This window comes from Xenopus laevis, chromosome 9_10L, assembly GCF_017654675.1.
Source record: "Xenopus laevis strain J_2021 chromosome 9_10L, Xenopus_laevis_v10.1, whole genome shotgun sequence".
NCBI lineage: Eukaryota > Metazoa > Chordata > Amphibia > Anura > Pipidae > Xenopus > Xenopus laevis.
In genome coordinates, this window is record NC_054387.1 from 107,371,950 (window position 1) to 107,395,995 (window position 24,046).

Consider the following 24,046-nt stretch of genomic DNA (forward strand, 5'->3'; position numbering starts at 1 on the left):
TTTTTAAAAAGCGCACACTTCCGGCGCTGTCAGTGGCAGGATAGTGACGGCCATGGAAGGGAATAGCTGCGAGCTGAATGGGACTGGGATCTCGGTTTGTAGAAGGTACGCCGCTCCCGGTGTGTCCAAGTGGGTCCGGCTGAACGTAGGAGGGACGTGCTTCTTGACGACGCGGCAAACCCTGTGTAGAGACGCGAAATCCTTCCTGTATCGGCTGTGCCAGGCGGACCCCGACCTGGACTCGGATAAGGTAACGCAAGAAGCGGGCGATGGGCACAAAGTGTCAGGAGTGGACGTGTCCATGGTCTGTGTGAGTGGGGGCTCATTAGGATCTGTGGGTGAGTCAGGGTGCAGAGTTTAGCGGGGAGTGAGTGCTACAAGCATTGGGCAATACGTGAGCACAATTGAGTGGTTCCGAGGGAAGTAGTTTCAGGGCTCATTGGAGCAGAGGGATAGTAATGGAGCAGAACTTGGTGTTGGGGGAGCAGTGAGTGAGGGGATTATTGGAGCAGTGGGATAAGTAAGTGGTGAATAACAGAGGGGTGTGACCGGGAGTGGATAAACATCCTGATAGACTGAAGCAAAGGGAATGGACTGACTGATGGGACGTGATGAAATGAAGCCGAAAGGAGAAACTATAGGAAATACAGAGCTGGGGAGCAGATGGGGAGGAGGCTGCACAGGGTTGGCAAAAGCAGCAGTGGAAATATGAAGACTAGTTGAAAATAAAGGATAAGTGGGTGACAGGCGAGTGCAAATGATCTGCCATTTGAAACCTACTTGACTTTAGATGAACCCTTAACCAGTAGAGCATGGAGTGTGGTCCCCAGCAATACCAAATACCATTCCCTAAGTGTAACAGTCCAGCTGTATAACATATAATGGCTTTGCCTGTACACTAGTCAGTATTGCTAACTCCTGCACAGCATAATAGTGGCTTGTTACAGACATGACTGCAGAGGAGAAGTGGAATACTGGGACAGAGTGGAAAGGTGGCTGCTGGCTTATCAAGTGATGCTACTGGCTAGCTGGCTATAACTAAGGGCAGTGGGTTTGGTGTAGTAGCTGTTGTTTTGAAGTGGTTTGGTAGCATTTGAAACTGGGAACAGACAGGGGTGTAAGCAGTCTAAAGCTGGCCATAGACGCTAAGATCCTATCGTACGAATCGAGGATTCGTAAGATTTTCGGACCGTGTGTGGAAGGTCCTGACATTTTGCGTCCGGCGGAGATCGGTCGTTTTTTACGATCAGACAGGTTTGATTTTGTCCCGCCCGTCCCGCCAAAGCCCATTGCGCTCTCATCATAATCCGATCATTCAGCCATAGGGCCGAACGTTCAGATTACCCCTGATATAGCCATGCCCGTTAGTGGCATATCGGGGAAAGATCAGCTTGTTCGGCGTTAGACACAGACCTTGAGTCGATGGGTAAAGCCTTTTCATGACGTTTGCTTGGAAACATTAATAATATAGATGTTAAGAGAAACCCCCTGCATATAAAACTTCAGTGTGACCTATATATAGTATGAGATGGAGCCTAGCAGTTTATTGGGCTAGCAATATGTGCAAGCGAATGGTGTCACGACCTGCGGCAGACTGCTCATATTAACTATTTCCACTGTACATACTACAAAGGTGCATCATTTCAAACTGCTTTCACATTGCACCCACTCAGTTATGTTAACCCAAATGAAGTTTTTCTAAAGGTCAAATGCACATTTCAATATAAATCCTCTAATTTAATTTTTTTTTTTTTGTTGAAAAGCCTTTGTTAGGTAGACAAAATTATTCCCAGTGCTTTCAGCCCTCACACATATTTAATGTGTTGAATGAAAAGAGTGGTCATTAAATATTTTACTGTGTACACCATCGTCCTTGATGTAAAATAACGGTGGGTACTAAATGCTAACACTAAACAAGACCTTTGCAGCTAGGGTATTATAAGCCATTATAGTTAGGATTCAGCTGACTACATCATTTGTTTCAATAGAAAATCTTGGAAAGATTAAATGGAAAATGAAATATGATTGTGTAATAATGCAGTGTTTAAAAAAAAAATGCAAAAGTACAGCCTTCCATGCATAGAATGTTTGGGACCTGGGGCTTTCCGGAGAATGGATCTTTCCATAATTTGGATCTTCATACCTTAAAGGTGGCCATACACAGGCGGATAAAAGATGCCGACAGGCCGAGTCGGCAGTTTATTGGCCCATGTATGTGGCCCCCCGACGGGCTTCCCCGATCGATATCTGGCCGAAAGATCGCCAAACGAGCGGATCTCTTGGTGTATGGCCACCTTAAGTCTACTATAAAATCATGTAAACCTTAAATTAATAACATTAAATAGGTTGTTTTTGCTTTCAATAGGGATTAATTATATCTTAGTCTGAATCAAGTACAAGGTACTGTTATATTATTACAGAGAAAAAGGAAATAGCTTAGACAATTTTTGATTATTTGGATAAAATGCTGTCTATGGAAGATGGCCTTTCCGTAATTTGGAGCATTCTGTATATCGGGTTTCCAGATAAAGGATCCCATGCCTGTACTATGAAGCCAACCATGTGGGTATTGGCCAGAACAACATACATTATTTGAATAAAAAGAAAGTAATCTTATCTTCTCTTGCCCTTACAACAGCTGTATTTGCTTTAATTATGTATACCTGTGTGTAAATGTGCTTGTCTGAATCCAAGGCAGCTGCCAATCAGTTAGCTTTTGTGATCTTATAATCACTTTACATAGCAAATCACAGCACAGTCACTGCTAAGCTTAAGGAATTTAACTGACCCGGCAGCAGAAACATACAGCGAGAGCTTTACTGATAAATGGATATATTTATCTTTCAACAGACTTGGCATACTGTATAGGCTTTTCATAGAATAACTGCACCTACGCAGCACTTGCACCAGCTCAGAGTTACTACTGTTAAGCTGGCCATAGATGTTGAGATTTTTAAAAGATCAGATCCTGATCGTGAGACCACAATCTTCTCGGAACGAGCGTACGAATTGACCATCAACTAAAAGACCAATTTGCCAGGAAAACAAAGGGGAGCTGCCTGCTTGGCCCTGCAAACATAGATAAATTGCACTGGGACCGGCAAAGATTTTTTGACCTGGCCGATCAATTTCCTGACAGATGTCGGCTGAAAAATCGTAAGATGTACGATCGTTCGAATCCCACTAACCGCACGATAATTTCTAAGGATTGGTCGGACTTCCCTAAAATCGGTCGTTCGGCAAGAAGAACCGTTGCGTCTATGGGGAGCTTTAGACGTTACACTTCATGGTCACATTGTTGCTTTACAATTCACAACAGAAGTCCTAGTAACTCAATGGGGCTTGTGAAAATCACTTAAGGGCTATTATCTTCTTCAAAGGGATTCTGTTGTGATTTTTATGGTGCACTTATTATTTCTAAATTACACTGTTTACGTTGCAAATAACTGGCTTGCGCCTTTTTTTTTTTTTAAAGCTGTAATATTGGTGTGTAAGCGGCCATCTCAGGTAATTGTCTGATCCCATGCTTTCAGAGAGAGCCAGCACTTCACAATGTAACTGCTTAAAGGAGTCAGTAACCCCTTTTTGAAATCCCCTTCGTAAAAAGTCACAATACCCCATAACCTGCGTTTATTCTGTTTCACGCTGGATAGCAGATACAGAGAGGTGAGGAAAACTGTTTGTTGTTCTTTACTACGTAGCCCAGCGGTTACTGTACAGTCAGTCAGCAACTTTCAAAGAGGGCATGTTTATTGTCCATCATATTTGGTCACATTCCCTGTAAAATGACCTTTAGAATGATATAGAACCTGATGAAAGCCGTTTTAAAGGAGAAATGTAGCATAAGTTAAAACCCCCTAATCTTGTAGACCGTAATGAATAATATATATATTCCCACTTGCAATCTGGGCTAAAAATTGTCCTCCTCTTTAAAAGTAGGCCGGGGCAGTTTCAGATCTAAGTTAGGATGAGCTCTGAGGGGTTCATTCATAAACAATGGGCAAATTTGCACCTGGGCAGTAACGTATGGCAACCAATCAAATGTTTGCTTTCATTGTTCAACCGGCAGCTGCCTGTAAAAAGGTTCAAATTTGCACAGTGTTTTCCTGTTTCAAATGAGGGGTGGACGTGTCCGAACGGTCACTGCCAGAAGCACAGTATGAGGGAGACAGCCAGTCACAACCCTGTAGTCACACAAGCAAAGACAGGCTTCAGTTCCCTGTCAGGTCAGCCTAGCTTCTGATTGGTTCTTGTACTACAGTGCAGTTTGCAGAGTCCTGCTGGCTCTCCTGCACAGCCTGGGAAAGGAGGCAGCGGGAGGTACAACAGATGAGTGGGACTAGTAGGGTTTTTACAAATTTTTACATTTAGAAAAAAACACTTAAAAAAAAAAATGTTTTGGGCTGATTTATTAGAGTATAATTTTTTTTCTTTATTACACATTATATCTTTTTAAAGTGAAACACGGTTTCATGTCTACAGTGTCATAATAAAGGTAACTTAATGATGCCCACCATTAGTTGCCACCTGTATCTCATACCAGGGGATCAGCAAATCATGGACACAGCAGCTACAGGTGAGAGTGGGTTGTGTCTAAGACTTCACATACAGAGTTTTCTCATCATACTTTATAGCTAACCCAGAAATGCCCATAACCATCTCCCATTGACTTAAATGGACTGGAGTCTCTCAAGCTGAGTTCTCTTGTGCATTTTTAGGGCAAAGCAACAGTTGTAATAGCTCATGCCTACTTATACAGCTAGGACTGTATGACTGGAAGAAAGCTGTGTGGAAATATTCCTAAGTAAAAAAAATAATAATAATAAATATATATATATATATATATATATAACAAGGGAAAGTTGTGCTCACCACTATTTTTTAAAACCATTAGGCGGGGGTGCAATGAGGGTGTGACCACAAAATACATATAGTCGACTACAAGAGGTCCTCTGCACTCAACCCATTATCAATATATTTAAGACAGAGACATTTTGTGCATACTGCTACTAAAAAATGCCTTACCCTTTAAACAACACAGGGATTGTTTGTCCATATATTGCAATATATTTAAGCCGGCCAACTACGTCAAAGTCATCCCATATCTGGCCAGTCCTACGCTTAATTTTCATCTGATTCATTAAGAATTCAATTGCTTAATTATACATTTTACAAAGGGACCAAGTTTTACCTGCAACTTACTAGCTGCTTTCAGCAGTATGCACAAAATGTCTCTGTCTTAAATATATTGATAATGGGTTGAGTGCAGAGGACCTCTTATATATATAGTTTTAAAAAAAAAAAAGGTGCTTATTTTTGAATTCCAGGCTTAAGGGCAAGTTTCAGTTGAATAAAAACCAGGTGTACGGCCAAACAGAGCTTCTTCTAGGGCTACCACTAGTCAATCACACCCCTTATTTGGCACGACCCAGGAACTTGTTTGATGCTCCCCAACTTTTTTTTTTTTTTACATCTGAATGTTGCTCAAGGGTGGAAAAGGTTGGGACCCCTGCTCTAGTCTGTTACTAGAATGAGCCAGCACGGGGCTCCTTGGGAGTGTCTGACCTGTGCAATCTGCAGGGACAGACAGACAGCTGCTGTGCAGGCACTTCTCAGAGCAGGAAGCCATGTATAAAGATCACAGCAGGACAAATATACATTTACAGAAAATGAGCTATTTTTGGACTAGAAGTTCATAAAAGAAATGTGCTTGCAGGCGAGGATTTAAACATAGGAAAACGTTGCAGAAACTTTGCATTAAGGTTTTTGTTCTTTGCCTAAAGCTTTAAAGGGAATCTAAAGGCAAAAAAAATAAAATCCAAATTTTGCTTTCTTTAATGAAAAAGAAACCCATCTCCAATATACTTTGATTAAAAAATGTCTACCATTTTTATAAGAAACCTGACCGTATGCAGTGAATTTCTTCCCTTCATTTACTTTCTCTAACTGCTGCAGATGGTCCCTAACTGCTCTGCAGGGAAACAATCTTACTTTTGTACAGCAGGGGGGAGGGACTTCCCAGAATCAAGCAGCTTTGTTTGTTTCTCTGTAGAACAGCCGGCGACCATGTAGAGATTAATATTTGCAGCAGTCAGAGCAAGTAAATGAAGGACGCATTTCATTGCATACAGTCAGGTTTCTTATAAAAACTGTACAGATTTTTTAATTGAAATATATTGGTGATAGGTTTCTTTTTCGGTTAATAAAGTAAAAATTGGATTTTATTTTTGCCTTTACATCCTCTTTAGTGTTTCCAACTCCAGCTGCAGGGACAAAGATCATGGAGCCAGATTTAAACAGATAAACTGTGATTCTATTTGGAGGATTATTTTTCTACAGCCACTGGTTCTGCAGAGTTGGAGAAAGTATTTATTAAACAATACAAAAACTATAAAATCCACATTAGATTACTTGACAACACAAGATCCAGTGCAGTCTGCATATTCTGATTATTAATCAGTCTTGCTGTATCGGCTTCTGGCAGATATTGTTTGACTTGTGCCGTTTAGATCATTTTTGACTACCCCTAAGCAGCCCAGACCACACTGAATATGTGTATAGTCTTTGTCTTGCAAAGATGTTTAACAAAGTTACAAGATGGTGACCAACTTTGAAAGCATAAACATTTGTTTTATTAGGCTTCTGGTGCAACAAGTTTATGTTTAGTATACAAAATACAGCATTTCAAGCATGATTCTATTTTAGACTTTAGTTCCCCTTTAAGGTTCATTTTGAAGTAACACGTATGGGACCTGTTATCCAGAATGCTCGGGACCTGGGTTTTTCTGGATAACAGATCTTTCCATAATTTGGATATTAATACCTTAAGTCTATTAGAAAGTCATGTAAACATTAAATAAACCCAATAGGCTGGTTTTGCTTCCAATATTAATTATATCTTAGTTGTGATCAAGTACAAGCTACTGTTTTATTATTACAGAGAAAAAGGGAATCCTCTTTAAAAATTTGGATTATTTGGATAAAATGGCGGCTATGAAAGACAGCCTTTCCGTAAATCAGAGCTTTCTGAATAACTGATCCCATAAATCCAAAAAGCAGACGGCACTTCTGAAAGGTGGGTTTTATTGGAGATCCTGCTGGAAATACCTTACGCGTTTCGGGAGTTATCCCTTAGTCATAGGTTACCTATGACTAAGGGATAACTCCCGAAACGCGTAAGGTATTTCCAGCAGGATCTCCAATAAAACCCACCTTTCAGAAGTGCCGTCTGCTTTTTGGATTTTTGGTGTATATACAGTGGGGACACTGTCTGACAGAGCACCTGTTTTGTGAGGGGAGAACGGCGAGTTGTTTGCGGTCCCTTTTTTCCTTTTTTTCTATCTAACTGATCCCATACCTGTATAAACCAGAATGCTAGAGTCTATTGCCCATTGAAAAGCCTGCAAGGACAAACCGTTTTTGGGTGCCCTTTTCATGGTGGTTTTATTTATATCAACGTACAGTGTAGTGGTCTAGCAACCATGTGTGTGTGTGTGTATGTATATGTGTGTGTATATCTGGGACTCATTATGCAGAAAGCTCCGAATTACAGAATGTCCGTCTCCCATAGACTCCATTTTATCCAAATAATCCAGATTTTTTTTTAATGATTTTCTTTTTCTCTGTAATAATAAAACAGTAGCTTGTACTTGATCCAAACTAAGATATTATTAATCCTTATTGGAAGCAAAACCAGCCTATTGGGTTTATTTAATGTTTACATGATTTTCTAGTAGACTTAAGGTATGAAGATCCAAATTACAGAAAGATCCGTTATCCGGATAACCTCAGGTCCCAAGCATTCTGGATAACCGTTTCCGTACCTGTATTGCATAAGTTTGTGTGCCCTACTTTTGTTTTTTGTTTTTTTGCAGCATTTTTGCTAATAGTGACAGATGGTTCTTTCATGACCCACATTCGGAACAATTTAGATTAATTTGAAATCCTTGCTGACCTGAAGATCTGAGACAGCTGGCTGTGTATAGCAGGTTTGCCAAATTGTTTCCATATCTCACTATCTGTAATAGAAAGGGGCTGCTGCTGCATTCAGTTCCCCGCCCCCCTTTTTTTTATAATTTAAACCCCCTCTCTTGTGAGGCCCCCTTAAGATATTCTGTTTTGTGTATAGGAGGTTGGAAATCGTCTTTCTGTTTATGAATTATGGATGAACAGGGTTCAGTTCAGGATTCGGCCAAATCCCAGTCACAAACCCCATCTTAACAACAAAGGCTGCAGATTTATTGTAATTGCTACTTTTTAATACTCCTCTTTCTGTTTGGGCCCTCTTCATATTCCATTCTCTATTATTTAGATCAGTGCACGGTTGCTAGGGTAATTTGGACCCTAGAAACCAGATTGCTGAAATTGTAAAGCGGAAAGCTGCTGAATATAAAGCTGTATAACGTAAACCACAAAAAAAGCATGAAAACCAATTGCATATTGTCTCAAAATATTACTCACTACCTCATACTAAAGGTTAATTTAAAGGTGAACAACCCCTTTAATGTCCTCACATTTTTCACCAACTTGTAACTTTGAAATGTTACGGTTATGAGTGAAACACCAGATATTGGGAAACCCCCTCCTAGATGAACCCATGACTAAAGAATTTTTTATTTAAAATAAAAATTTAAATAACCCCCCCCCCCCCTAGATCCTTTAAAGAGTAGCAAGGACTGGGCAGAGAGTGAATATACTTGGGTGCTATCTAGGAGCTGAACTGAAATGACACCACATATTTTTGCCTTTGTACAGAGTGCAGGAATCTTGTTGGCTGCCAACTGTCACATCAGTAGATTTCATAGCTGTACTTTAATACTGATCATTTTTATAGGAAGGCTGGCGTGTAGATTGTTTTGCATTACAGCCGTTGTCTAGTAACCAAAGACCATTAAATTTTTTTTTTTTTTTTAAAAAAAAAAAAGCAAACTTCATTTAAAAAAAAAAAAAACTGCATTCAAGTTAGCATGTGGCCTTTTATGTCAATGCAAATGCTAGAGAGGAAACACATAGAAATACTGTTAAACCTTTTTTGTTTTTAGAAGCCAAAGTTTTGGGGTTTTTTTTTCTTTTTTTACAGACTGGAAATTGTCATGTGGCTTAGTATATACTTAAAGTGATACTGTCATGGGAAAAAAAATTTTTTTCAAAATGAATCAGTTAATAGTGCTGCTCCAGCAGAATTCTGCACTGAAATCCATTTCTCAAAAGAGCAAACAGATTTTTTTATATTCAATTTTGAAATCTGACATGGGGCTAGACATATTGTCAATTTCCCAGCTACCCCAAGTCATGTGACTTGTGCTCTGATAAACTTCAATCACTCTTTACTGCTGTACTGCAAGTTGGAGTGATATCACCCCCTCCCTTTCCCCCCCCCAGCAGCCAAACAAAAGAACAATGGGAAGGTAACCAGATAGCAGCTCCCTAACACAAGATAACAGCTGCCTGGTAGATCTAAGAACAACACTCAATAGTAAAAACCCATGTCTCACTGAGACTCCTTCAGTTACATTGAGAAGGAAAAACAGCAGCCTGCCAGAAATCATTTCTCTCCTAAATTGCAGGCACACGTCACATGACCAGGGGCAGCTGGGAAATTGACAATATGTCTAGCCCCATGTCAGATTTCAAAATTGAATGTAAAAAAATCTGTTTGCTCTTTTGAGAAATGCATTTCAGTGCAGAATTCTGCTGGAGTAGCACTATTAACTGATGCGTTTTGAAAACATGTTTTCCGATGACAGGATCCCTTTAAAGCAGTAACCAAGAAGATTCAGATGGCACACACATAGCAAAATGTGCTTAAACTTTGTGATTTATTTGGATCTCTCTTTAGTATATACTTAAAGCAAATTAATAGGTACACCTAATTTTGTAGAACAAATTTTGTTGAGCAATACCAGCTTAGATTGTTTGGGGGTAAGAATATACCATCTTTGCAGGCAGACTGGGCTTTGAATGGGCATTTGCGTTAAGGTTGTGGTGCACAAGCCAATACACAAATGGGACTGGTTATCCAGAAGCTCGGGACCTGGAATTTTTGGTCATTTGGATCTTGATACCTTAAGTTGACTAGAAAATCATATAAACATGAAATAAACCCAATAGGCTGGTTTTGCTTCCAATAAGGATGAATTATATATCTTATTTGGGATCAAGTACAGTACAAGGTACAGTTTTATTATTACAGAAATTTTTTGGATTATTTGGATAAAATGGAGTCTATGGGAGATGGACTTTTACGTAATTCTGAGCTTTCTGGATAACTAGCTTCCGGATAATGGATCCCATATCTATAAAAGCTGCCGATTCAGTTGTTCCGGGTTGAAAAGGCAGCTTATTGGTCCTTTTATGTGGCCCTCCGACTACTCTGCCGGACTGATATTTGCCCACAAAATGACCAAGTATTGAATGGACAGGCTTAAAAATTCTATCAGGGCAAGAACTGAATCGGCTCAATTATGGGCTCCTTCACAGACGGCCTACATTTTATCATTGTTGGAATCTGATCGGAGCAACCTAATTGTTTGGGCAAATCTGGGAAGTATCTGTTTGTATGGTGGATTTCACTAAATAAGCTGATCTTAAAATGTTTGGCTGGTTTTTCTTTGCTTCGTGTTTGTCATTCTTATCCTGTTGGATGGTGAACTTTTGCCCAAGCTTCGTATTTTTAGCAGACAGGAACAGGTTCTTTAGCAGTGTTTCCCTTCAGAGCATTGTTGGAGTGACTCAAGAGGAGATAAATGTCCTACAATAACCCATACAGAACATTTCACTCCATCCAGTTCAGACTCTCTGGGACAATTTGAAAACTGTGGAGCACAAGTGTCAATATGGAGTAAATCTGCATGGAACAATTGGTTAAAATGATCCCAGCTATGCAAAGCTAGTTCAAAGCTTATTTGCATAGACATAAATCTGTTATTACTGCAAAAGGTGGCTAATGCATTTAGAATACATACTGAATACTTGAGCAAACCACAATTTTATTTTTTCTAATTCTAAAATATCACATTTCCTGGGCAAATTTATTGCCCTGGAGAAAACCCCACTAGTCTTTTGAAAAAAGAAAAAAAAAACATCTTAAAGAACAAAATTTCAGAGCAAACTGATGTTGCTGTGTCTTCTGATGTGTGCACCGAATAGATGTACGTATATATTTTTCCATTTCCAAGACAGTTAGTGCTGTGTGTGTATTAGCAAAACAAAATCCTGGCCATGAGATATTAATACGCAGAATAGCTGATAACCATTTTCATAGCAAACCTTCTAAGGATCGATAACTGTGGTAAAAGAAAACATTTGCACAAAATAGAGTTTTGCAGCCATCTTGGGATTTTGCTTTTTGCCCGTTATAATATTTCATATAAATATGTAAGAAAAAAATGTTTTTCTTTGTCTGAGAAATCTCATAGCAGCAATTTATTGTCTGGTCCCAGTTACCTATACCTGTGCCCCACAGATGATGCAAACTAATATGAGACCAGTTATCCAGAATGCTTGGGGTTTTTCCATAATTTGGATCTCTGTACCTTCAGTTTACTAGTCAATCATTTAAACATTAAATAAACCCAATAGAATTGTTTTGTCAATTAAAGATGTATTATACCATAGCTGAGATCAAGTACAATTTTATTATTACAGAGAGAAAGGAAGTTCTTCTTAAAAATGTGAGTTGCATTAAAGGCAGCTGTTAGAATTGATACTGAATAGATATTGATATTGAATAGTTGCTAATATCCCACAGCTGCTGCTGAGAAATGTATCTACTAATGTAGCAATTTGTAACAGTTAAAAATCTACTCCTGAATTACTGAGTTGCCAGACTCAAATACAGGAGCATTAAACATTTAACTTCAATTTTGAAAAAACTATAAATCGGTAAAAAAAAGTGTTTATTTCTGGCAAACAATCTAACTGCACTAGAAAAAAAAGTGTTTGGAAGATGAACAACCCCCTTAACTAAGTAAATGATAATATTTGGTACAAACCAGAAAGTGTGTGCAGATAAGAAAATTTAAGATTGCCAGTTTACATTTTCTTCTGACAGCCACTATATTTAGAATGTGCTGCTTTGATAGAAGTGTGTATTTCTAGCCCTAATTTTGCATGCAAATTGAGAACCATTATATGCTTTCCACCCCCCCCCCTCCTGATTTTGCTATTCTTTTCAGTTTTCTGCATGTTTGTAAAACGGTCTACCAGAATAGTTCAGCTTTATGTCCTAAAACCCCAAAGATATTTTGAAAATGAATTGCTCAAGGGGGTGTGCAGATCAGCGATTAGCTCTGTGCCTGGGCTGTGGGGAGTCTAATGGACTTTTTTTGGTGACCAAAGAGGGGGTTGTAGCATGGGTGTTGGTTTAGGAGAGCCCATTTTTAATTGTTACAGAAAAATCCTCAAACAGCAAGTTTCTTCAGGGGACCTGATGCCTGAAAAGTGCAGATCCTATTCCAGGTATTTAATCATATGCCGACAGAACCTGCATTCTTCCTGCCTGCATCCTTCATATAGTTATTTGGGCCAAATTTACTAAAGGGTGAAGTGACGAACGCTTGCAAAAATTCGCCAGCGTGATGTCATTTCGGTCCTTTGCCAATTTACTAACGGTCCCTGGCGTAACTTCACTAGCGAAAGAGATAGACTTCAGCGGTACTTCACTTCCCTAACGCCTGGCGAATTTGCGCTCTGGCGAATGGATGTAACTACGCAACTTCACTAAGATATGGATTTTACTGACCGTTGCCTTTTGCGCCAGACTTGCCTTCGCCATCTCAGACCAGGCAAAGTTCAATAGATTAGATAGGAGTTTCTCAAAAAAAGTTGAAAAATTTAAAAAAAAACCGCTAGGGTCTTTTTACTTTTTTCAGGGTGTTATTCTGAATATGAACGTAACTTTTTTTGGGGGTAACCGGCCTTCCCCCCCCCCTACATTTCCTAACATTTGGCACATAAGCTATACACTGGGCTCATGTGTAGGGCAATTTAACAACATTATTTTATTAAGCTTTCCCAGGCTTGTGTAGTGTAATGTATTTGCTGCAACATATACGTCCATTGTACTTTAACTTCCCGATGTATGCAAATTAGGCAACGCTAGCGCAACTTCGCTTTGCGCAGTAACGCTAGTGCAACTTCACCAGCGTTCGGTGCCCAGGACGCAACTTTGGATTGTAGTGAATTAGCGTTGTCCTGGCGAATCTATGCCTGGCGAAGTGTTGCGCTGTGAGCGAAGCCGTCGCTGGTGAATTTTTGGAGGTTAGTAAATTTGCCCCATAGTGCCCCTTTCCCATTTTGAGAGTGCAACCTTCATGTTAGATTCATATATTTATAACACAATGGGTTACAATAGTCACGATAATGTGGAGGCGCTAAAAAGAAAGGCCTTATAACTTTTTAAAGTGAACCTGTCACCCAGACACACAAATCTGTATAATAAAAGTCCTCCATTCATAGCTGTTGTAAGCTCATTTAAAAATCTCAGCTGTCGATTAAATATTGTCTGCCCCTCCTCTATGCCTTGGGCATAGAGGCAGGGCAGACAACTACTTTCACTTTCAATTCAGCACTTCCTAGATGTCACTGCTCTCCCACATTCCCCTGTTCTCTTCACTGTTTAATTATGTAGTCATGGCATAGGGATGGACATTGGGTCCCCCATTCTGGTGCACAAAGATGATTCTGAGATGATGCAAGGCTTGTCTTAATAACAGTGTCCACAAAATGGTGTCTGCCTGCTTGACTAATGTGATATAATAGGATTTTGAATATTTTTTTGGGGTGACTGGTCCCCTTTAACAAGGCAATTAGACAGACTCAAATGTGCATCTAAAGCAACTGATAGAAGATTACATTTTAGCTGCTTGACTCTGCCAGTCTAAACGCAATTAGAAGGTTACTGGTCAGTGAATGGGACCAGACTTTCTATTGGATAGGGTTCATTTGCATTAGAATAAAACTGAATTGGCTCCAAGGATCAGATTAAGCCAAATTATTATATACATTACAGTGATTATAAAAATGGTGGGCCACCAACTAGTGTGAGTCTGCCAACATGCAGGCTAGCTTTATGTGTACCTAAATAAACTTAGCGTTGGATTTTATACGTCTGTTTGGTAGACTGCATTTTGGGTGTCTGCTCTACATCAATATGGTTGGATCCTGCCCGCTCCCCTGAAGGCTCAGGGTGGTGCATCTAGACCTCTGCCAGTACCTGGTGAATCTTGGGAACCTGTCGTGGAACCTTTTCATTTTTCCAGTATCTGCCAACACTGATCATCTCTATATGTGTGGTATTTGCACTGTGTGAAGCCACCAGCTTATCCTCCTCTTGCTGTGAAATGTCTTTCAATTCTTGCAATTTGTTCTGAGAGCTGCTCCGGTTCAGTGGTGTCAAAGTCTCTGGTTGACCGCTTTTGGAACAACCATTATTTCTCTAAGGATAACCGTGACATTCATTGACTGTCAGGCTTTTTCCCTGAATTGTCACTGGTTTAAAAAGAGTACCCTAATCCCTTCCTGGTTATTTTGGACTGTACCATTTCTAAACATTGCTGGTTTCCCAGTAAGGATGGCTTTCAGTTTGAATTTTGCCTGTTTGTTTGGAAATTGTCAATTTTAAAAAATAATTTTACAAAAATGATGTAAATGAAATTTAAAAAAAAAAAAAACGTTTTAAAAATCCTTTATTAATGATTTACTGACTAATTTAAAACTATTTGCTTTGTGAAATGCAAGTGCAGTTGGGCGTTTCCTGAGCAAGTTAAATCAAAAATATACCCCCAAAATGAATACTTAAGCAAAAGTTTACATAATATTAAGGAGCATATTAAAGAATCTTGCCAAACTGGTCTATATATTTAAGTAAATCTTGCCCTTTTACATCTCTTTCCTTGCACCACCATTTCGTGATGGTCTGTGTGCTGCCTCAGAGATCACCTGACCAGAAATACTACAACTGTAACAGGAAGAAGTGTTGAAGCAAAAGCCAGAACTCTGTCTGTTATTCGCTCATGTGACCTAACAAGTATGGTTTGTTTGGTATGTTTATGCGCACCGTGAATCGTACGATCCCAGGGGGCAGCCCTTGTTCTTTAAAATGGCAGTTTTCTATTTATGATTACCCAATGGCACATACTACAAAAAAGTATATTATTATGAAAATGGTTTATTTACATGAAGCAGGGCTTTACATATGAGCTGCTTTATGCGATATCTTTTTATAGAGACCTGCATTGTTTGGGGGGGTATAGTCTGCATATTTGGGCTGACCTCACCTTGTCTGTGGCCGCGCACAGGCTGATCAGATTCAAATCAATGGAGCAGGGGCACTGAGCAGATCTTCTCTTGGTTTGTCTTCTCCGATTTTTGCAAAAATAGGCAGGCTGGCAACAGTCTGTGTGCCCATAGCCTAAGCAGTTGGATGGGTCGGGATGATCTCACTCCTGTTTACCAGGCCTCTGCATGCATAACACTAATTATTTACAGCCACAAGTGTCTGAAACACAATAAGGAAAACACTGCACGTCTTGGGAGTTCATGATTTGTTTAGATGCCTATAGCAAGATGGCAAAAGCAACCAAATTAAAATAATTACATAGAAGCATCTGCTCTCCATGTGCGTAAAAGCCTGATATTGCTGCTCAACCATTTATAATGGGTACACGCAAATTCATTAATCATTTCTCAAAGGTAAGGGATATTATCCACATAGGCAGAACTTTTTTTTCTTTCAGGTGTTTTGTTTAAGCTTAGTCAGATCAATTGTGTATTGCAAAGCACCCCTTTTCTTGTTCAGTTGTGCTAGTCCATGCTATGACTTTCTGATCTCATTTGCTGAAATGCTGTTCCTCTTATGTAAGAGGAAGCTTTTTCATTAAACTTTCATTTAAGTATATTTGTACTAGGCATTCAAACAATAATACAATACAGGTATGGGAGGTGTTATCCAGAAAGCTCCGAGTTACAGAAAGGCCATCTATCTCCCTTATGCAATTAAATATTTTTTATTCTTTATCTGCAATAATTAAACAGTACCTTGTACTTGATCCAAACTAAGATCTAATTGGTCCTTATTGGAAGTAAAATCAGCCTATTGGGTTTTACATGATTTTCTAGTAGACTTAAGGTATGTAGATCTAATGGGTATCTGGATTAAAAAAAAACATACCTGTGAATTCACTGATTGTCCTATTTTACAGCAGTGTTTTCGATTTTTTTTATTTGCAGTTTCTGATATGTAGGAAAGCTTTAGTTTTTATGAAAGCAGGTTATTGCAATATAGAACTTCAGCCCAAAGATTTTACATATTGCTTTGTTCATTACTCGTGCAGTTTTTACAATCTCTGTTATATTTTGACCTTCCTAGTGTGATGAATTTCCACTGTGATTTTCAGCAGCTGCCTATGTTTAACAATCACCCAATAGACTGGGCTATCAGCAAGTTGCTATACTAGTGATTCTAAGGGATGTGTCTTCTAAATATTTGTAGTCCAGACTACTAAATAAAGTATAGGATCTGTTATATGGAAACTCAATTATTCAGAAAGCTCCAAATGACAATCTCCCGAAGACTCGGTTTTAATCAAATAATTACATTTTTTTAAAATTATTTATATTTTTTCTGTAATATGAAAACAATACCAAGTACTGGATCCAAACTAAGATTTAATCAATCCTTATTGGAGGCAACCCCGTTCTATTGGGCTTATTTACTGTTTAAATTATTTTTTTGTGTACTTAAAGTATGGAGATTCAAATTACGGAAAAAACCCCATGTCCTGAGCATTCTGGATAACCTTTCCCATACCTGTAATACCAATAAAAACAAATTCAAAAAGTAGAAAATGACCATCTTAAGTTTAAGATAGCACTGATTACCTCACAATCAAAGCTTACTGTAAACTAAAAAAGTGCCAACCAGAAGTCTTAAGGCCCCCATGTAGATATAAGCTGTTGACAGATAGTCTGCATCTTATCGGTCCATTGATGCAGTCTTCGATCCAACTGCCATGTTCTCCTTGTTGTGATCCGATCGTTGGGCCCTAGGGCCCACGATCCAATCAGCCCAATAACGTCCATCTCAAGGTGGATATAGTGGGGAGAAATTTGTTTGTTTGGCAACCTCGCCAAATGAACGGATCTCTATGTATGACCAGCTTTACATTGCTGATTGTCCCCTTTAAAAAATCTCTTCAGAGCTTGTAGGTAGTTTTACTTAACTATTCCCCTTACACAATGTAGGTCTCTATAAAAAGATATAGCATAAAACAGCTCATATGTAAAACCCTGCTTCGTGTGAATAAACCATTTTCATAATATGTGCCATTGGGTAATAATAAAAAAAACCTGCCATTTGAAAAAATAAGGGCAGCCCCCTGGGATCGTATGATTTCAGGTGCACACAAACATACCAAACAAACTATATTTGTTGGGTCACATGAGCCAATGAACAGACAGAGTTCTGTCTTTTGTTATCACATTTCTTCCTGTTACAGTTAGAGAGCTGCAGTATTTCTGGTCAGGTGATCTCTGAGGCAGCACAGAGACCATCACAAAATGATAGTTCAGGAAGGAACAATCTCCACCCACACACAACTTCTGGATTGGTTTAGTTTAGTGGAACAGACACTTCCAATACTTGAACAAATTTATACGGCAAGAGGATGTCCCACTAAGTTTATTAACATTTGGACACTTTGGATCATAAGAAATGAATCCTACACCAACAGGAAACAGGACTCAAAGAACTACCCTATAGACCAGTTAACCCCAACCAGTAGCTCGTGAGCAACATGTTGCTCCCCAACCTCTTGGATGTTGCTCCCAGTGGCCTCAAAGAAGGTGCTTATTTTTTAATTCCAGGCTTGGAGACAAGATTTGGTTGCATAAAAAACAGATGTACTGCCAAACAGAGCCTCCAGTAGGGTGCCAGTCCACATAGGGGCTACTAATAGCCAATCACATCCCTTATTTGGCGCAACCCAGGAACATTTTGCATGCTTGTGTTGCTCCCCAACTCTTTTTACATCTGAATGTTGCTCACGAGTGAAAAAGGTTGGGGACCCCTGCTATAGACTGTCTTGATTCTGCTGGCTAAAATGGGACAAATAATGCACTGACAACAGTACTTGGAAACTTGGTAAGGAGGGAGGATTGTGGGGTCAGTAAATAAAGGGTCATCCATAGCCTAAAATAAGAGGCTAAAGGTATCTAGTGAGCAATAAGGTAATCGGCGAGGTTCGAATGGGCGTTAACATCTATAAACACCCCTTTTTCTGAAAACTAGCTATCCCTCTCCCCCTCTTTATGGTTTCTCTGTCTTTCTCAATGCTTTCCTTATTTTTCTCCTACCTTTTTCTATTTGCTCTTCTATCTAGCTCTACCATTCTCAAGAGGTTTCGCCAAGTTAAATTGTCCAGTACAAAGCTATGTATTAATGTGAATGCAATGCAATACAAGTGCACAACGTCATGGCGGATTGCTGGAAATAAATAATAGTTTAAAAAAAACAAACAAAATGGTGTTCAAGGCAAGAGCTGTAAAAGGGCAGTATTTACTTAAATATACAGTATATTCCAGTATTCATTTTGGGTTTCAAGTTTTCCTTTTAACTAATGCATTTCAGTGTTCCCCAAGCACTCTGCCAGCAGTTTGTAAACAAGCTTATGTTAAACACATTTATCAAAGTAACCTATTTGAGAAATGTAGGCGTAATTGACATGTTAAAAACATTGTAGTCATGAGGAACAATAAGCTGAGAGGAAGGAAGCTGGTTTTAACAGATTAGGCTTCTATTTTTTTTTTTTTCTGTTTGCATATATCAATTTTCTTTTTTTAAAACGGTTTTATTTGCATGCATATATCCATTTTTAATCAGTTGATTGTGTATAAATAGTTTATAAACCCTCAATCACTTGGCAAGATGCAGAAAGGGACAAAGGGTGGAGGTTCATTAAAAATTCACAAATCTACAATTTTTATAAATACCAATAAATGGACTGTAGTTTTGTTGTGCTGTACACTTAAGTGTTATTGCAGAGAGTGACCTGGGCATGTCTTGATCCTATTACTGCTGAAATAGATCATGGCACACGGTTAATGCTGCTTCATGCTGAATACATTCTCAAGTGCAAATCTGCAGGCTTTGTTTCATAGGTGGCGTCGGAAATCCTTGTATTTGACCTTGTGCACTGGTGTGTGTCTTGAAAGCAGCAATTTTATTTTTAAACAGGGATACATCACTTTCCGGGTTAAAAGGGCAATATACACCTATGTCCTACACTTTGTTAAATGAATAGGGCGACTGAAAATTTGGTTCTGTTTATTCCTTTGAGTAAAGAAAGTGTGTGTGTATTTTATTATAAGGTGATGCAAAGCAAAGAAACTGAGGATGCATAGTTCTATGAATGGCATTTGACTCCTGTTTATCTTTTTATCTTCTTGTGTGAGAAATAAAAGTTCAACACATCTGGTGTCTATATTTTCAATCCAATTTCAGCTTACAAGGTCAAGTCGCAGAGGGTTTGTAAGCAAAGGGCATATTCCCTTTTTTCCCCCCTGTTCAAAAAAGTAAATGGCAAAAAAAATGGAAATCTCAGAACAGCTTTTCCTTTTTTATTGTGCCGAGTTTCAACTTGGATATTTGTTGGCATTTAAAAAAAAAAAAAAAAAAAAAAAAGTTTCTAAAATGCCATTGGCTTTAGAAGCAAGGGGTTTTGCTTATTGTAATATAATATTATTATTTTTTTTATATATAGAGCTAGTGTCCTTTCCTACACTCATTACTAGTACTTAGCATTGCCTTAGCATAAATAATGCAGTTTGTAAGGGATATGCTGCTGTGCTCTTCTTGGATTTGTCAGACACCATTCATGGCCATGTTTGCCTGACCCGTGCACTGTTCTTGCCGGCTTGGAATTTCACTTGCTGTCTAGTAGCTACGGCTTCATTATCCTAGCAAATAGGCAGCAGATAGGAAATCAGAATGGAAGATCAATAGGAAAGGGCCTGATTAAAGATAAGAGATTACATTTAAGAATTAGTGAAATTAAATGCACCCCCAACAGCCAGATAGCAGTTCTAGAATCATCCCGGAAATAGAGCAGAAATCATACAAAATATAAGGCCAGATGAAAAGGTTCTTGGTATACTGTAGATCTGTTGATGAAATACTTAAAGGAACAGTTAAGCGTAAAAATAAAAACTGGGTAAATAGGCTGTGCAAAATAAAAAAATGTTTCCAATATGGTTAGTTAGCCAAAAATATAATCTAAAAAGGCTGTGAGCAGATGTCTAACATAATAGCCAGAACACTACTTTCCTGCTTTTTCCTGCTCTAACTCTGAGTTGGTCAGCGACTTTAGGGGTTGCCACATGGGACATAAATGTTCAAGGAGTTTGCAATTGATCCTCCACATTCTGGTTCAAAAGCACACTGTTATGACCCATGTGATCCCCCTTAAGTCTCCGATTGGTTACTGCCTGGTAACCAATCTGTGGAAACCACGAGCGCTGCAAAGCAGGAAGTAGTGTTCTGTTATGTTAGACTCCAGCCTTTATACATTACATTTTTGGCTAACTCAGTATATTGAAAACATTTTTTATTTTGCACGGCCTATTTATTTACCCAGTTTTTTTAGTTTTATTCTGAACAATTGCTTTAATACTTATACACTAATGGATGTTGCATAGTTGTAATGTTTGCCTATGATTATGCCTGTATAATATTTACTGCACCAAGCACTGGGCCAGGAATATGTTTGTAACAAGTTTTATTTAATCTTTTAGGATGAAACTGGAGCATATCTGATAGACCGAGACCCTACATACTTCGGTCCAGTATTGAACTATCTGAGACACGGAAAACTTGTGATAAACAGAGACCTAGCAGAAGAAGGTAAGCGTGCCCTTTTCCTGTATTAATTTAGTTTCTAAGGACGATACACTGATGTGCAGATTTGTCTCTGCATAAAGTTATATTCAGACAGTAGAAGAAAATGAGTATCCAGGCATCTGGCTTGCATCAACAGAATGCTGGCTTATACTTTGCTTGTCCAGGCTGCACATTGTAACAAGCTTGGATGGATGGGAGCAAGAAAAAAGAGTTTCAGATTCTGTCTGAGTAAACTGTCTTTTTACAAATAAAAGGAACACACAGCTTTGAATCACATTGTTGTGATCGGTCTACATAGCACAAATGCACCTGATGAAGCTTGGTTTGGCTGACACACGTAGTGCTTGAAATCCTTCAATAAAAAGCTATGGTAAAGTGATAAGCTACTTCATGTTTTCTACAGGTAATTCCTTTTCTACTTGTAAGCCATTGTAAACAGCACAGGGTTTGCTGCCTGTTCAGAGGCCCATACTGGGGGGAAGAAGGACCTACTCAACTAGCAGTTAGGCAGGTTAAAAAAAAGTTAAAAGGTTGAACTTGATGGGCAGGTGTCTTTTTTTCAACCTAACTTACTATATTACTATGACCAGGTTACCTTTAAAGGGGATGCTCACTTTTTGCAAAGTACTACCAAAGTGCCAAATAAAATTGTTTTTTGGTTAGAAACTGTTCACCTTTGAGTTAACTTTTATCATGATGTAGGGAGTGATATTATGAGACCATTTGCTATTGCTTTTCATTTTTTATTTGGCTTTTTATTCAGCAGTTTCAGCAATCTGGTTGCTAGGGTCCAAGTTTACCCTAGCAACCATGCATTGGTTGCTAGGGTCCAAGTTTACCCTAGCAACCATGCATTGGTAGGAATAGTGTAGGATCTGAATAGAAAGTCTATTTCTCTCTCTCTCTCTCTCTCTCTCTCTCTCTCTCTCTCTCTCTCTCTCTCTCTCTCTCTCTCTTTCCTTCCTTCCTTCCTTCCTTCCTTCCTTCCTTCCTTCCTTCCTTCCTTCCTTCCTTCCTTCCTTCCTTCCTTCCTTCCTTCCTTCCTTCCTTCCTTCCTTCCTTCCTTCCTTCCTTTCTAAAAGTTAGCTCAATGGAATCCTCATGGAAGTTGAAACTAATCTGGGCTGGTTATGGCTCCATTTTACCTGCATGGCCAACTGCATGCAGGATTGTCAGAATTATGCCAGCACTGTACATAATATGTGTATGCAATGTGCTTCATTAAGTAGGCTTGCAGGTAAATGCAAGTTTAGAAAAAAAATCCCTTTCTTTTCCCTAAATCTCTATTCTTTCTACAAAATCTGCTTTAATATACAGGTGTTCTGGAAGAAGCCGAATTCTATAACATCACATCGCTAATAAAATTAGTTAAGGACAGAATACGGGAAAGAGACAGCAAAACATCACAGGTAAGGCTCGCTGTTATTCTCCTGACACATTTCCCGTTAATGTTTCTGAACACAAAATTGCTTTTGAATGTCTTACTGCACTTATCCTTTGTGCATCTGACTAACCAGACCAAAGTGTTTGAGGATGAATGTTTTGCTCCCCCCCTCTCTGAGACTGCTGCCTGTATCTCACGTGGGTTCCAGTATACACTTTCAGACTGTAAGCCTTTACCCTTGGCTTATTGTCACCTTAGGCTTTCGGATCAGTGCCAGATAAGAACACTGGCATCTATTTTTAGTCCGTACAGTATCTTGTGTGCTTAAGTATTAGGTCAACTGGGGATGTGTGTCACATCCTTTACTCCTATACCATTCAGCCCGCTTTACTGTTCGCAAAAATTACAGATGTTTATTGCTCCCTTGTATGAAAGAGAATTGAGTAATGCATAGAATTTATGTCTTCCTGTGTTATTAGCATCACCCTATTGATGGTTGCTACTTATGCTGTTACAACCATTTTTGCCCAGCTGCAAAGCTGGTTATATATATGGGAGATCTTTCATTAAGCTAAGCACAAGGGCCATAAAATGCACTTCAACTCTTTGCATAAAGTCCCTAATTTAGCTTATTTGCCAACAATTTTTGTTTTGCAATGTTTAAGGAATACTGTCATGGGAAAACATGTTTTTTTCAAAATGCATCAGTTAATAGTGTTGCTCCAGCAGAATTCTGCACTGAAATTCGTTTTTTTTTTTTTTCAAAAGAGAATTTTTTTTAATTTAATTTTGAAATCTGGGGGCTAGACATATTGTCGGTTTCCCAGATGCCCCAGTCATGTGACTTGTGCTCTGATAAAATTCAGTCATTCTTTACTGCTGTACTGCAAGTTGGGAGTGATATCACCCCCTCCCTTTCCCCCCAGCAGCCTAACAACAGAACAATGGGAAGATAACCAGATAGCAGCTTCCTAACACAGGAAAACAGCTGCCTGATAGATCTAAGAACAGCACTCAATAGTAAAATCCAGGTCCCATGGAGACACCTTCAGTTACATTGAGTAGTAGAAACAACAGCCTGCCAGAAAGCAGTTCCATCCTAAAGTGCTGGCTCTTTCTGAAAGCACATGACCAGGCAAAATGACCGGAGATGGCTGCCTACACACCAATATTACAAATAAAAAGAAATACACTTGCTGGTTCAGGAATGAAATTTAGGGTGAATTATTTGCAGTGTAAACAGTATAATTTAGAAATAAAAACGAGACCATAAAAATCACGACAGAATCCGATTAAGGTTTTTAGCAAACTGGGGTACTGGAGGCAAGCTAGCACTGTAATGTAAATGCAATATAAATGTAACATTTGTAGTGTTAAACCAAGTAGCATATTAAAGTTCTATTGGTGCTTGCAGGAAAAGCTTATTCCAATGCTTAGGGCAATCAAAGCAGTCCCTTGCTTTGTGATCGAGAAATAAAATAATTGCTTAATATGGTGCAAGAGAAAAGATGACGGCAGCGTCCCATGACTATCTGCATTCAGGTTGGTATTTAATTGCGTGTTAGGTGTCAAGGTTGGTTGCTTTGCAGCGTCACGTTGGACCTCCGTGAGTGACATGTAGTTCTGTTCAACATGAAGTATTTGTGCACAGACTACAGTAATCCTCCAGACAGATCAACTCCCTCACCATCCGTCCCACTACTCGGTTCTGCTGTTCTTATTCAAGTGTGTCCTGGAGGTGTAAACCAATCTCGCCTTTTGACTTC

At 39.0% G+C, this 24,046-nt stretch overlaps 1 protein-coding gene across 2 annotated transcripts in view; it reads left to right on the forward strand.

Annotated features, from left to right (window-relative positions):
* The window catches only part of kctd5.L (potassium channel tetramerization domain containing 5 L homeolog), a 38,089-nt gene continuing 14,043 nt past the window's right edge, over positions 1-24,046 (forward strand). Inside the window, exons 1-3 of one of the 2 annotated variants that reach the window (XM_018234439.2) lie at positions 1-250; positions 20,791-20,899; positions 22,214-22,305. In XM_018234439.2, the coding sequence (XP_018089928.1) occupies positions 53-250; positions 20,791-20,899; positions 22,214-22,305 (399 nt within the window). In that variant the 5' untranslated portion in view covers positions 1-52. The remainder of the gene's footprint in view (positions 251-20,790; positions 20,900-22,213; positions 22,306-24,046) is intronic. The other variant, XM_041576177.1, reaches the window with a different exon arrangement.